This window comes from Populus nigra, chromosome 7, assembly GCF_951802175.1.
Source record: "Populus nigra chromosome 7, ddPopNigr1.1, whole genome shotgun sequence".
Classification (NCBI taxonomy): Eukaryota; Viridiplantae; Streptophyta; class Magnoliopsida; order Malpighiales; family Salicaceae; genus Populus; species Populus nigra.
The window spans coordinates 2,762,018-2,775,562 of NC_084858.1; the positions used below are offsets into that span (position 1 = coordinate 2,762,018).

General features: G+C 32.8%; 1 protein-coding gene, 1 long non-coding RNA gene and 1 other non-coding gene across 3 annotated transcripts; 1 reads left to right on the forward strand and 2 right to left on the reverse strand.

Annotated features, from left to right (window-relative positions):
- Positions 1 to 160: 160 nt before the first annotated feature.
- On the reverse strand, positions 161 to 2,195 carry LOC133699337 (uncharacterized). The gene is made up of 2 exons (XR_009843275.1): positions 1,673 to 2,195; positions 161 to 888 (listed from the first exon to the last, which is right to left on the reverse strand). It is a non-coding gene; the product is annotated as an uncharacterized LOC133699337 (long non-coding RNA).
- On the reverse strand, positions 164 to 359 carry LOC133700278 (U2 spliceosomal RNA). Its single transcript, XR_009843375.1, has one exon. It is a non-coding gene; the product is annotated as a U2 spliceosomal RNA (small nuclear RNA).
- Positions 2,196 to 7,762: 5,567 nt separating the features above from the next.
- On the forward strand, positions 7,763 to 11,679 carry LOC133699240 (glucan endo-1,3-beta-glucosidase 14-like). The gene is made up of 4 exons (XM_062122407.1): positions 7,763 to 7,989; positions 8,699 to 9,735; positions 9,832 to 9,963; positions 11,464 to 11,679. Exons 1-3 carry the CDS (start codon positions 7,935 to 7,937, stop codon positions 9,886 to 9,888), a joined length of 1,149 nt encoding a protein of 382 aa, XP_061978391.1. The 5' UTR covers positions 7,763 to 7,934; the 3' UTR covers positions 9,889 to 9,963; positions 11,464 to 11,679.
- The last annotated feature ends 1,866 nt before the right edge of the window (positions 11,680 to 13,545 follow it).

Here is a 13,545-nt window from a genome sequence, read left to right on the forward strand (position 1 = left end):
CCTTTATATAAGAACAAACTGTCGATGGTTAAGAGCATCGCAAATCATTTTAATGTTATTCAATATAAATTCCTGTAAATCTAGTTATATATATTATATATATAACATACCGTATAATCAGATTTTTACCAGCAGATAATGAAAAAATATTCAACTAGGATTGGTGGGGTGCGCCAGGCCAATGCTTTAGTGCAACGCAAAGGCGACGCTCTAGAGCCCCAATAGCAAGCTACTGTTACGGACCCTCCCCCTAAAAAAATTAATTTAATATCGTGTGAGCCATTGGCCCACGTATCAGATATTAAACTGATAAGAACAGATACTACACTTGATCTTAGCCAAAAGGCCGAGAAAGGTATGCTTGTTTACGTGTCGCGCTTCTCCTTTTATAACCTCCGTCCACACGCCTATTTTCACATCTTCCGATGTGGGATAATAAAAGCCCGGAAACACAACAAGAGCACTAGACAGCAGCAGTCACCTGCCAGATGCGAGAGAGAGCACGCACGATTTTGTGAGATCAAAAGCAAGAAGGTGTGCGCTTTGCCTTAGCTCAGATTCTGTGGCTCACATCTCCTGATAGAACTGGATGTTGGACAATAACATCAATCTCTGGGAATCGAATGTTGTCACTCCTAGGGTGAAACAGGTTACAGAAACTTGTGATGGGGCAGCAGGAAGTTTAGTTCCAATCCAAATGGTGCTATGGGTCTGAACTTTTGTCTCTTGGGATGTTTAATAGCTCATTGATGTTAAGATTCTGCTACTGTTCGCCATCTTTAAGCATAATGGTGTGCTTGCGTCTGCTGCTCGTCTCTTTCCCTAAGTTGTGGATTTTGTCCTTTGTATCCTTCTTCCGTTGACCAAAAGTAAGAAGCAATACCATTTCTACACAGAGAATTAGTGGATTACAATTACAAAAGCTACTGTAAAGGAGGAAAGCGCAGGTATCCATTGAACTTTTCATAAGAAAACAACACATGATGAAGAATAAAGCACCTTCTCATTGTTTCCTGGAATTAACTAAAGATTAATAAAGGTGATGTGATGAGAGTGAATTATTTACGAGAATATTAGGCTAGCCACCTCATGGCTTGATGCAAGAGAAGTAGACAATTAACCTGGACTGATCAGGTCTTTTGCCCTGTGGCTTTCTATTATAGCTAGGAAGTTGATGTTATTCACCTTGCTTTTCCTTCTCAAGTATTTGGCGTGTTACTCATCGTTGCCCAATAGTCATACTTGCCAATCCCACTAATTTCCCCATCCTGTACGTAGTTTTAATTAATTTCCTTAACTACTCGTGTTTATTAATGAACATTTTGAGTTATGTTTTGGAGAATGAACATATGTGTTCTTCAAAATAAATTAACCACGATCGAGATTTAAATTAAATTATCCATGTTTTACTTATTCTTACAGTTTTTTTTCCAACAATCTTCGAGTGTTTCTTTTTCAAATCCCATTTCCAAAGTAAATTCTTAACAATAAATTCATAATTCTAATGGTGAAGGAGGTTTTATCTTCTCTTAACCTCTTAAATTTTAATCTTAAATACATATCTAGGTTAATTATTATTTTTATATGCACAAATCCAGAAAAATATAAATTAAATTATTAAAACCAGAAAAATTAATTAATTATCTAATATATAACCATTGTATTGTACTACCTATTAAGATATTTAAAACATCATCGATTTCGTGGAAGATGGCTGATGAGAGGCCAGCGTGGAGCGAAAAAGACTGAGATAAACAAGAATCTTCCTCAAACATTTGACAAGAAGACACGTCGAGAAGACGTTGAAAGAAGTCGAGACCAGCTCTTCCCTGTCTGGCATAAGACATCGGATGAGGCTGCAACTGCATCAAAGTTGGTGCATTTTTTATTTTTTCTGAAGGAAGGAAAGTTTACCTTCATGGGCTTGAAAAGGACCAAAAGCGCGTCTTCGGGCTACCAATTTTGGACACCGACCCTTTGCATTTTGGTCACTAAAGTTTTTTACTTTTCCCCAACATTTTCAGAGATTGGGCCAGATATATGCAATAGGCGAAGGAGGCACCATGACCTCTCTGTTTCTCATGATTTCTGGGTATTTCTGTTGTCATCTAATTCTAAACAAAGAAAATTGCAGATATGCGTCTTGACGTTTGATTTTCCTTCTAGTTATTTTTTTATACACCACTCAGGATAGAAGATGAGTCGACCGGTCTACACCGAGCCAAGTTTAATATCTATATAAAAACTAATGCATCAAATTCCACGTCCAGGAGACATTTGATTACTACAAGTATCTCCAATTTGCAATCCTTTGTTGGTGGACTATGATTAGGTCTTGATGTAACGCTTGCTAGTGAAGCAAGAATAATAACTCATCACTTTTTCTTCAAGAAACTTGCATCACAAACAAGTTTTGGTCCATGAATCATCTGATTCATGCTTGACCTCGCATGCAATGCCCTCAATCCAGAATCAGTGGAGCGTCATTAAAAGGAGAAATCGACTCATCTTCTTTTATATTCCTCACTTTCCATCAACTTTTGAAGGAAGTGATCTCTATTTCGAAGGGACAAAAAGGGTGTTTGTGGTGACTGGATGCCTCGCCATTTTTCCACATTGTTCTTACTATATCATTGTAGGCTTCCCACAATCACTTGTTGTGAGTGAGCATTTCCGAGTTTGTGTCACCTAATTTCGTAATTGTCTGATAAATAATAAAAAGAAAACGAATTGTCTTACAAGGACCATGGAAAGATCTTATAGTTAATTTTTAATTATCCCTCCTTTATATATATATATATATATATATATATATATATATAATCCGGTCATTATTCATAGCTTTTTGTGAATATTTTAAAAAAGCATGGATATAAAACTCTGACCTGACCTGCTTTCATATAAAATAGAGTAATAAATTAATATGTGTAACTTGAATTGATCCATAAATTCGATTTGATCTGGTCAAATTTAGTTAAAATTTATTTATTTATTTTTCAAAAAAATATAATGATATTATTTTAATTTTTTTAAAACAAAACGGTTAACTCTCCCTACTAATGATTTAAATTTTATTCAACATTGAGTTTAATAATTATATAAGAAAAGATGAGCATACAAAATGGAGAATTAAAAAAAAGCTTTTTTTTCTTTTTTTACAACAGTATGTTGTTAATGGACACCATTACACGTCAGATGATCATGTCTGAAGGCTCTGGATTGTCGGTACTCTTACGAGTGTAGTTGTTATTGTTACTCCATTTTTAAGATAAAGAATCATTATTAATTAAAGTGGTAATGATGCAAGCTTATGACTTAATCCATACATGAGCGTAATTTCATTAATTAATTTAGTGTTAAAACATGATCTGGGCCCACATCAAAACTTCTTTTTTCATTTCAAACTTTCGCCATACAATACACTGAGAATATTTTATTTAATTTTCCATTAGAATGAAAAAATCATGGTTAAATTGTATGACTCGACATGTTATGGTGATGATCCGGAGATTCAAAACTTTGATGAGATCTAATTTAATTTTCAAAAAATTTAAAAATTTAAAGTGATTTTTTTAATTTATTTTTAAAAAAACCATAAAATAATATCATTTTAAATTAAATAATCCAATCTGACCCGACCCGAGTTTGGTTGATTAAATTTGCTTTATCCAAAGCCAAAACCCTCTCGATCGTCATTGTGCACGCCAGTAAAACAGATATCTCGTCAGTGGAGCAACATGGCAGCACCGTGTGATGGGTGGCAGATGGGATCCAGTTATGAGACGTGTGATATCTGCCTAAACATTGTAGTTTCAAGACACCAGCCAGCCAGCTAATTTTCAGGGTGTTTGAATGTATGGAATTAATTGTTTTTTTAAATATTTTTGTATTAAAAATATATTAAAATAATTTTTTTTATTTTTTAAAAAATATTTTTGATATCTTTAAAAAGATTTAGAAATACTAAAACAAAATTAATTAAAAATAAAAAGATTTTAAAACATGAAAATAAACAGAAACTTCATGTGTAAGTAGTTGAAGCTACCCCATCAGAATTGAAACACCTTACCTTGGTGGGGCAAATCTGAGTTGACAAGGCACGTATAACGGCCTCCACAGATGGAGGAGCATGGCTCCCAGCTTTACCGTTTGCATGTATAAATGCAGTTTTTAGGTCGACTTTGCCCTTTTTCTTACCAATTTTAAATTATGTTGCGAAAGAGAGTTTATTATTTATTTCTTTTTGGAGCCAAGGAGTTATTTGTTCATATATATTCAATTTTCTTAGCAACTGAATTTTATAAAAAATATTTAATCTTGATTTTATTAAATGAAAAGGTTAGGTTTTTTCTTAAATAAAAAGCTTTAATTTCTTTCCCATTAAAAAAACAAACAACTCGTTTTTGCTTTTTGGTGTTACATAAAAAAAAAATTCATTTTCAGAACATTCAATAACTTGTGATTTTATTAAATGAAAAAAATAAGAACATGACACGTGCAAGTGCTGAGAGTGAGCCGACCTTCGAGAGCGAGGAAGCCGCATGATGGACGGTGGATAGCACGTGCACTGTACTAAGATCCGAGTCAGCTCTTAAATTATTTATTAATTAATGATAAACTATATCTTTACCCTTATAGATTCAACAGTGCTTCACTTACATCCTCGTAGCTTAACAGTTTCTAACGTCACCCTTGTATTTCATGTAAATTCCAATTATGCCCTTAATTACCAAATAAATAACAAGTATATAATTTATTTCATCTGTTATTTATATCTCCCTTTTATATTAAAATTCATTAGATAGAATAATATTTTCTCGATTTCATATTAAATGTTTTTCTTATTTGATAAAAAGGGCTAGCATTACAACTTTTAAGAAACTACAAGGACGAAAACGAAGTTTATCTGTGTAGTAATCTCATTAATTTCGTTATCAGGTTTCTTGTCTCCCCTTCTTGGTGGTGGGCCCTTCGAGAAAAAGCCACTTTATCTTCTGCTGGCGGATAATAGTTAAGGACAAAGGACCCGATTGAATCAGCTAAGCTTTTTGTGAGAATAATCCCATGCTTTTAAAATAACGAGATTCTCTGACCGACACTTGTGGTGGTGCTGTTTGTCAAAGGAGGTGTCCCTTCCGTGTTTTAAACGGAGTTTTGCATATATTAATTTTGAATGTTTTTAAATTAATTTTTATATTATTGTGTTGATGTTAAAAATAAAAATATATTATTTTTATATATTTTTATATAAAAAATACTTTAAAAAACAATATTTCCTACTATTTCAAACACCTTTAATCACGTGGATTTCGAGAATGTTTGGAAAAGCGATGCAAACCGCGTTTCTAAAAAAATTTATTTTTTTACAAAAAATTAATTTTTTTGTATGTTTTGAATTGTTTTTTTGCGCTTATCTCAAAAATAATTTTTTAAAAATAAAAAAAATATTATTTTGATGCATTTCGACATGAAAAGTACTTTGAAAAACAACCGCAACTATACTCCCAAACAGGATCGAACAAATGCTGTTTTCTGAGAGGAAAAAAAAAAGATAGAACAAGAAATATTCTCATATAATTGTTTAGGGACAAGGAAAGTGGTGACTGAATTATATAACTATAAATTAACATTTCAATTACTTTTTCGTAAGAAAAGAGAATCGAAGCAACCATTACTTGAAGTTGTTGTAGAGATTACTGTTTGTTTATTGACCAAAATCATCTGAAATATTTGAGAGCACATCCTTCATTTCGAAGTTGTCTCAATTTAAAAATATTTTTAAAAAAAACACAGTAGAAACTTAATTATTGCCATAAATAAGAGAAAATTAAATAGAAATAGATTAATGAAATTCTTGGTAATTTAATGTATTAATTAGGAATAAAAACTAGAGGTGTGCTGTAAAGCATGTGTTTTGTTTATTTTCTTAGACACTCATTGACTTTTCGAGATCTCCGAGTAGGATTAATGGCTTCTAAAAGAGATGAAAACGCATAATTTTTGCATAAATATTTGTCAAATTGGTAGTTGTTTTCCGAGCTTATTTCTAACCATGCATTCAACTCCATTGATTTCTTTTTCTCTCAAAGAATCTTCTCTCTGTATTTTTTCCATATCTTTTTGATAAAAATATGAATTCTTTTTCTCTCTTTCACACCCTTAATTGTCAATTTCACACCCTTAATTGTCAATGAAACGTTGTATCTAAGTTTATAGTCATTTTCGTAAGCATAATAACGGTTGTTTTTAAAGTGTTTTATATTTAAAAATATATTAAAATAATATTTTATATTTATTTTTAATATCAACACATCAAAATAGTTTGAAAATAAACCATATCTTTTCAATAAAAAAAAATTCTTTTTCACACACTTAATTGTTAATAACATGTTATAGCTAAGTTTACAGTTGTGTTTAAAAATATAATAATGGTTGTTTTTAAAATATTTTACTTTAAAAAATATATCAAAATAATATTTTATTTTTATTTTTATTTTTAATATTAACATATTAAAATAGTTTAAAAACATTAAAAAAAATTAATATTTTTAGTCAATTTTGTTTAGGCAGGAATTGTGCTTAATTTCTTGCTAGTACAAGTCGATTATCTTGTGACCATGTATGATAATCGAGAGGTTTTCGTCGTCTTCTTCTTCTTCTTCCGGTGGTCAATAGCAGGCTCTTTTACGCATCTTTTAATTAATAAAATGACTTATGGTTATTAAACTTGAGAAAGGTAGCTGCTGCCGATCGTGTTTCAATGGCCACCACCCACCCCCATGTACATATCCTTGTAGCTCGTGAAGGTGCATGTGAAGTTTAAGGTCAAAGCTCGACTCTTTCTACAATGGCATGTACACATGTAACGCCGATGATACACGTCCGACGGCAAGACAATCTCAAATCCCGACCTTAAACTTTCCGGCCATGGAAATCGAGACCAATATCACAGGCTGGCATGTACAACTCAGCCTCCAAGCTATCATATATTATGCTGGAAATGTTCTCAACGCCTTCAATTATCCATCGCCCATGTGTTATCGCATCATCCATCACTGTTACAGCTAAATCTCGCGTCTATTCGTGCCAGTAGCATAGTTATAATTAAGAACATGTCTGGAGTTTGACATGGTTAACACTAATCTTAATTATCATATTATTCAACCAACCAACCAACCTTATTACAATACTGTTCCAATATTTGCTTTTAATGAGATAACATTGTTTTAGGTGAGAGCTAAAGAAATTATAAATATATTATTTTAAGATAAAATCGTAAAAAAAACTTTTAAAATTGACCTGATTTTGTTTTATTTAGGTTTGATTGAGTTAATATTTACATAAATTTAAATAAAAATTAGATTTAAACTAGGCTTTAGATATGTTATATTAGCTTGTCATGTCAAATCAGGTTAATAACTATAAAAAAAATATTTTTTTTTTGAATTTTTCTTTGATTTGACACGTCATAAAGTTTATCCTTATGATTTTTAGAAATATACAATTACTCCTTTTGGTTCATATGGTAAAAACTTCAAAAAATTGGCAAAAACCCATAAACCAGTTAATAAATCCAAAGGTTATAATTCTCTTGCTCCATCCAAGAAAATAAAAAAATCATATGGTAAATTTGCAATGACCATGACGGTTAAAATATGATTAGATGGAGACTAGTTTTTACACGTGTCAGGAAACAAGTGGACCTTGAGATAAATTTATTACAAAACATGAAATCTAGTGGAGCTCAGAAAAACCATGTTCACATTCTCATACAAGGGTGAAAGAAAACAAGAAAGAGCCACACCGCTATCTCTGTCTCTACCCCAATGCAAAACACTCTATAAATATAAGCAACTATATAGTTTGTGCCACTGCTTTGGTAAGGGTGTTGGTGTCTCTTGGGTGGCCTTGGTTTGACCAAGATAAGATCACTTATGGCCACCTGCTTTGTTCTTTCTCGTCTTCTTTTCTTGCTTCTCACTCTTTCAGGTTAGTTCTTTCTTGTTTAAACTACCCTCTGCATGCATTGTTCTGTTTGTTTCCCTGGAAACTTCAAGAAACGAAAAAACAAGCTTAAGCTGTTGTCTTGGCTTCTCAATTGGGTTATTGCTTTACATACATATACTGCATGTTCAAGCATGAAAACAAAGTTCCTTGATTCTGTGCAATTGCTACCATTATTCAGAGAACTTGTTTCTTTCCTTTCTGGCAAGTCTATGATGAATTTAGAGGGATTTTGCTTGATTTTGTATTTCTTTTCTTGATTTCCTTTGATGAATTTGCACCTGAAATCTTAATCTAACTGAAGCTTAATGGGAATAATTATGAATTGGAAAAGCAAAGATTCTATTACTTGTTGAACATTCATAGTGGCATGTAAAGGTAGTAAAATTTATTCTTATTCGATTTTTAGACTGGGAAGGCTTTCCTTTTCATGTCACTTAGAATTATTTAATTAGTTTTCTTCTTTTTTTTGTTAATTTTTGAAGCAAATTTTTTTTTTCCCATGTGGGCATATTTTCTTCAATATATTTTAATTTTTAATCCTAAATAGTTTTTAATCCTCATATTTTCCTGCATTCTGCAATTATGTGTTATGATATTTGATGATTCTTGCTCTTGTTTCTTAATTCCTTGCTTTATCCTTCATGATTTAGTTTCTTCAACTTAAAATTCTGTTTTTTACTCTGTTTCTCAGATTCAGCTGTCAGGGTCGTTGGTGCTGGGCTTGGAATTAACTATGGTCAGATTGCCAACAACCTTCCATCTCCCTCTCGCGTTGCTGTGATGCTTCAATCCCTCAATGTCAGCAGGTTAAAACTCTATGATGCTGATCCGAATGTCCTACTTGCGTTTTCCAATTCAAATGTTGAGTTCATTATTGGGCTCGGGAACGAGTACCTTCAAGACATGACTGATCCCATCAAAGCTCAAAATTGGGTTCAACAACATCTTCAACCCCATATAACTCAAACCAAAATCACCTGCATCACTGTCGGAAACGAGGTGTTCATGAGCAATGATACTCGGTTATGGTCAAATCTCCTCCCGGCGATGAAAATGGTGTATAGCACTCTCGTTAATCTTGGATTAGATAAACAAGTGATTGTCACCAGTGCACATTCTTTTAATATCATAGGAAATTCTTACCCTCCTTCATCCGGGACTTTTCGGCAAGATCTTGCCGAATACATCCAGGCAATCTTGAATTTTCATTCTCAAATCAAGTCACCATTCCTTATCAATGCATATCCTTTTTTTGCATACAAGGATAATCCAAACCAAATATCTCTAGAATATGTCCTTTTCCAGCCCAACCCAGGGATGACAGATCCAAACACAAACTTGCATTATGATAATATGTTGTATGCTCAAGTAGATGCTGTGTATTCAGCGATTAAAGCAATGGGGCATACAGATATTGAGGTTATGATTTCGGAGACAGGTTGGCCATCTAAGGGGGATCCTGATGAGGTCGGATCGACTCCAGAAAATGCAGCTCTATATCATAGTAATCTGTTAAATAGAATTCAGGCGAGGCAAGGTACACCAGCAAAACCATCTGTGCCGATAGACATATATGTTTTTGCGCTTTTTAACGAGAATTTAAAGCCCGGTCCAACATCTGAAAAGAACTATGGACTCTTCTATCCTGATGGTACTCCAGTTTACAACAGTGGATTGCAGGGCTATCTTCCTGGAATAGTTTATTATTCTTCAGCATCCACTATAAATGTAAGTCATATTCTCTCTTATCATTACTGATGCATGCCTTAAATATAATCAACAATGAATTTAATCTCATATAATGCATTTTAAATGATTCTGCAGGCATGGTCCATCTTCAGCTTGGTGATCTTTGTTTTGTCCGTACTTAAGATCACCTGAATTTTGTGCAAGGAGGGAGAGATAAACAACAAAAGCATCACCCAACAAATCGCACGGCCACGAAATTTTTTCTAGGTGAGATACTGAGCTCATTTTGATTGAAGGAGTGACCGTTAAATTCTGAAATGTTCATCCAAATTTTAGAATCGGATGATTTTCGGTACTGTTTGATATTCATGGATATAGTGTTGGTTAGAATAATCTACAAATCATAAGGTTGAATTTTGGAATCATGTAATGAACATTTAGGGTCTACAAGGTAGAATCCACCTGCATCTGATGTTTCCTACATCGAGCATGCATCAAGTGGATGCTTTGACATATTTTCCCTGCTTCATTGAAATCTAATTCTGCTATTGAAAAAAAATATGGCAATGGGCCATCATCGTCCTCCACTTGCAATCATGCATGTGAATCTTTCCCAGCAAAATTCTTGTTATCTTCAACTAGACAAAAGTCCAAACCTGCTTCAATCAGGAAAAGAACCTGCTAGAGTCCGGATTTCAGCATCTGTTTTTTCACAATCTTTTTGTTGTTTATTTTTTCCCGACTGCTCCAAAATGGACACCTCACCATTTTGTTCTATCTCGGAAGACGGGTACCTTTCTGTCCACACCTTTATTATCTCCATCTCAAAAAAGAATTTATTGCATCAGCAATAGTTGGAGTAATCCCAGGCCTATTTCAAGTTCACATCAGGAGGCCAAACACGGCTGTCTAGTGAGAGCCTTTTCAGACTCCATGAATAGCAAAGGGTGGTCTGGTCTTTGATCAAATTAAAACTCTGTTCAAGTTATTCTAGCATCACAATTGCTTCCTTCCAACCTGTCCTTATCACCTCTAAGTCTTCAAGAATTCGAGTCCAAGTTGCTTTCTCTGCTTGATATTTTTATCTCAGAAAGCTAAGAGCAAACGACTCTTCAGGTTTTAAAGGTTTTTTGAAGTGGTTTTGTTCCTAAGCCTGTCTTCTGGCTTCAAACAAAAGATTAACCCTACGACTTGTCCTTTTGGTGAGTGCAAGTTTTGTTTCATATTCAACATGCAATAACATCAACCAATACTTGAGCATAAAGTGGGCTGGTGGCTTTCCACGTCATGGACAACCTGCCTTCACATTGGATACCTTCTTGCATCAGCAATGGCCCCAGCAAGGATAAGATTGGCAGATCATAGGCGATTCCACTTGACCATTCGATAGAGTAAACTAGCTAGCTACTACAACGTTTGATTCCCAGCAAATATTTAAGGAGCTGCCATTGCAGAACCTACCAAAGCTCTCTCTCGATGGTCCCAAATGCCAAGAGACTAAGAAATCCAAGTGGTTATAGATGATACCGATTGGTTTGATCTTGTTTGGTACTCAGAGACCATGTCATGTTGAGGAAACACAGAGCAAGTTGTGCTAGCAATTGGCTTTTAATGGCAGTCACATCCATAACACGTCACCCCACCAGCATTTGGTGGGCTGGCAACAGTTAATTATGATGCTCACAGCTTTTAATCACTAACTTCTGGTGTTATCTAATCTATTGCTCAAACACATGGCTAATATACTGCTACAACATCTTTATGCAGGGAGAGAGAGAGAGAATGGCAGCAAGGGTGGTCTTGTTTCTATCACAGCCATATGACGAGAGATGTTGTTTCTCAATATCTTTACCTCAATGGTCTAGCAAAGCATCTATACAAGTTTCGTGTGTACTAATATTGACGGAATGGCATTAATCACTTACATACCAGGATGTTGTATCTTGGATTGATAGTTCATCTATAGATATTAATTATAGAAAATTCTGAGGCAACAAGGTGAAATTAAGATAGGTCTTCTTCTTTCCCAGAAAAAATACAAAAAAAATAAAAAATCAAGCAGGGTTCTTAAATTCAAATTTCTAATGAAAAGAAAGAACTTGGAGGAGATGTTTAGGGTTCAACTAGTTTTGTTTTATAGAATTTTAGGATTAATTATTAGTAATATTCTTGTGTATACATCACATGCTTTATTGGTATCTCACCTTAATTTGTTGAAAATGAATTATCTTAACCTGTTTAAAAATGTACTTTTTTATGTGTGTAAAAATTACAAAAGACATTAATTTACATATTTTACAACAGAAATTTGTCCTTTTTTTTTTTTTATCGAATTCATCTCACATCTACCTTGAAATATCTCATGCATTTCAATCTTTAGATGGCAAGAAGATTATTTTTACCAAATTAATTACTAATTGGTCACACGACCCGGATATCACATCCATAACCAGCAATATATATATATATATATATATATATATATATATTTATATTACATGCATATTAAAGATCATTTCACTAATCCAAAAACAAATAGAACTAAAAAAAATATCAGATAAAAAACCAAAAAATCTTATTCAAAATCGTTCGAAGAACTTACAATAAATATACAAAAAAAAACTTAAAATAACATAAATAAAAGATTTCAATGCATAAAAGAAAACCAGGTTTAGTCTTCTAAATGTAGGGACTAAAACAACAATTTTTCAAAACAAGGACCAAAATGTAATTTCACCAAAATTAGAGGACCAAACTGTAGATACATAATCATACTGAAATTTCACCCATAAACCATCCTCAATTATGTCCAGAACGAACCAGGGACCGAACTGTAATTTTTTTAAAAGTTCAGGGACTAAAATGTAAATTCCTAATATTGAAGGACCAAAATGAAAATATTCCAAAACAATTATCAAACTGAGATTCATCATCCTTAATCTCGTAATAACACTATCCAGAATCTCAAAATACAGTTAGAGGTCAAATTGTAATTTTTTAAAAATTTAGGGACTAAACTGTAATTTTCATAAATCAAGGATTAAAATAAAAATTTGTCATCTTTAACCTCAAGACCATTCTGTCTAGATTTTCCAGAAAAGTTGAAATGAATTTCTTAACCCATAAAAATCAATTTAAACAAATTAACTTGTAAATTCTTATTTTTAACAGCAAATCCAAAATCAATCATTCAACCTTAAACCCCTAATAATCATCAATTAATCTCGTAATAACACTATCCAGAATCTCAAAATACAGTTAGAGGTCAAATTGTAATTTTTTAAAAATTTAGGGACTAAACTGTAATTTTCATAAATCAAGGATTAAAATAAAAATTTGTCATCTTTAACCTCAAGACCATTCTGTCCAGATTTTCCAGAAAAGTTGAAATGAATTTCTTAACCCATAAAAATCAATTTAAACAAATTAACTTGTAAATTCTTATTTTTAACAGCAAATCCAAAATCAATCATTCAACCTTAAACCCCTAATAATCATCAATTAATCTTAACAATATAAACTTCAAATCCTTACAAACTCTAATCTCTTCTTTAATCCTTTTATAAACAAACCATAATAAAAAATATCATAAGAGAGAATCATTTATTTGCTATTTTTACCTTTCTTGAAATAACAAAATTTAAAATAAAAAACTGAAATCTTTGATCTGATGAAAGGAAGGTTACGGTGGCCACAAGAATTAGAAGAGAAAAAACAATTATCTTGCAACTTTTTTTTATATACCTAGATTAACTTAGGTTGTGTTTGGGTTGACTTGAGCTTGAATGTAAGTAAAAAATTTGGATATCGCATGATTATTGAAAGAAAAAAAAATTAATAAACCAAATT

Coding starts and splice junctions, on each gene's coding strand:
- LOC133699240 (XM_062122407.1), top strand. CDS start 7,935: ATGGCCACCTGCTTTGTTCTTTCTCGTCTTCTTTTCTTGCTTCTCACT. Junction 7,990..8,698: donor CTTGCTTCTCACTCTTTCAG/GTTAGTTCTTTC, acceptor TCTGTTTCTCAG/ATTCAGCTGTCAGGGTCGTT. Junction 9,736..9,831: donor CTTCAGCATCCACTATAAAT/GTAAGTCATATT, acceptor ATGATTCTGCAG/GCATGGTCCATCTTCAGCTT.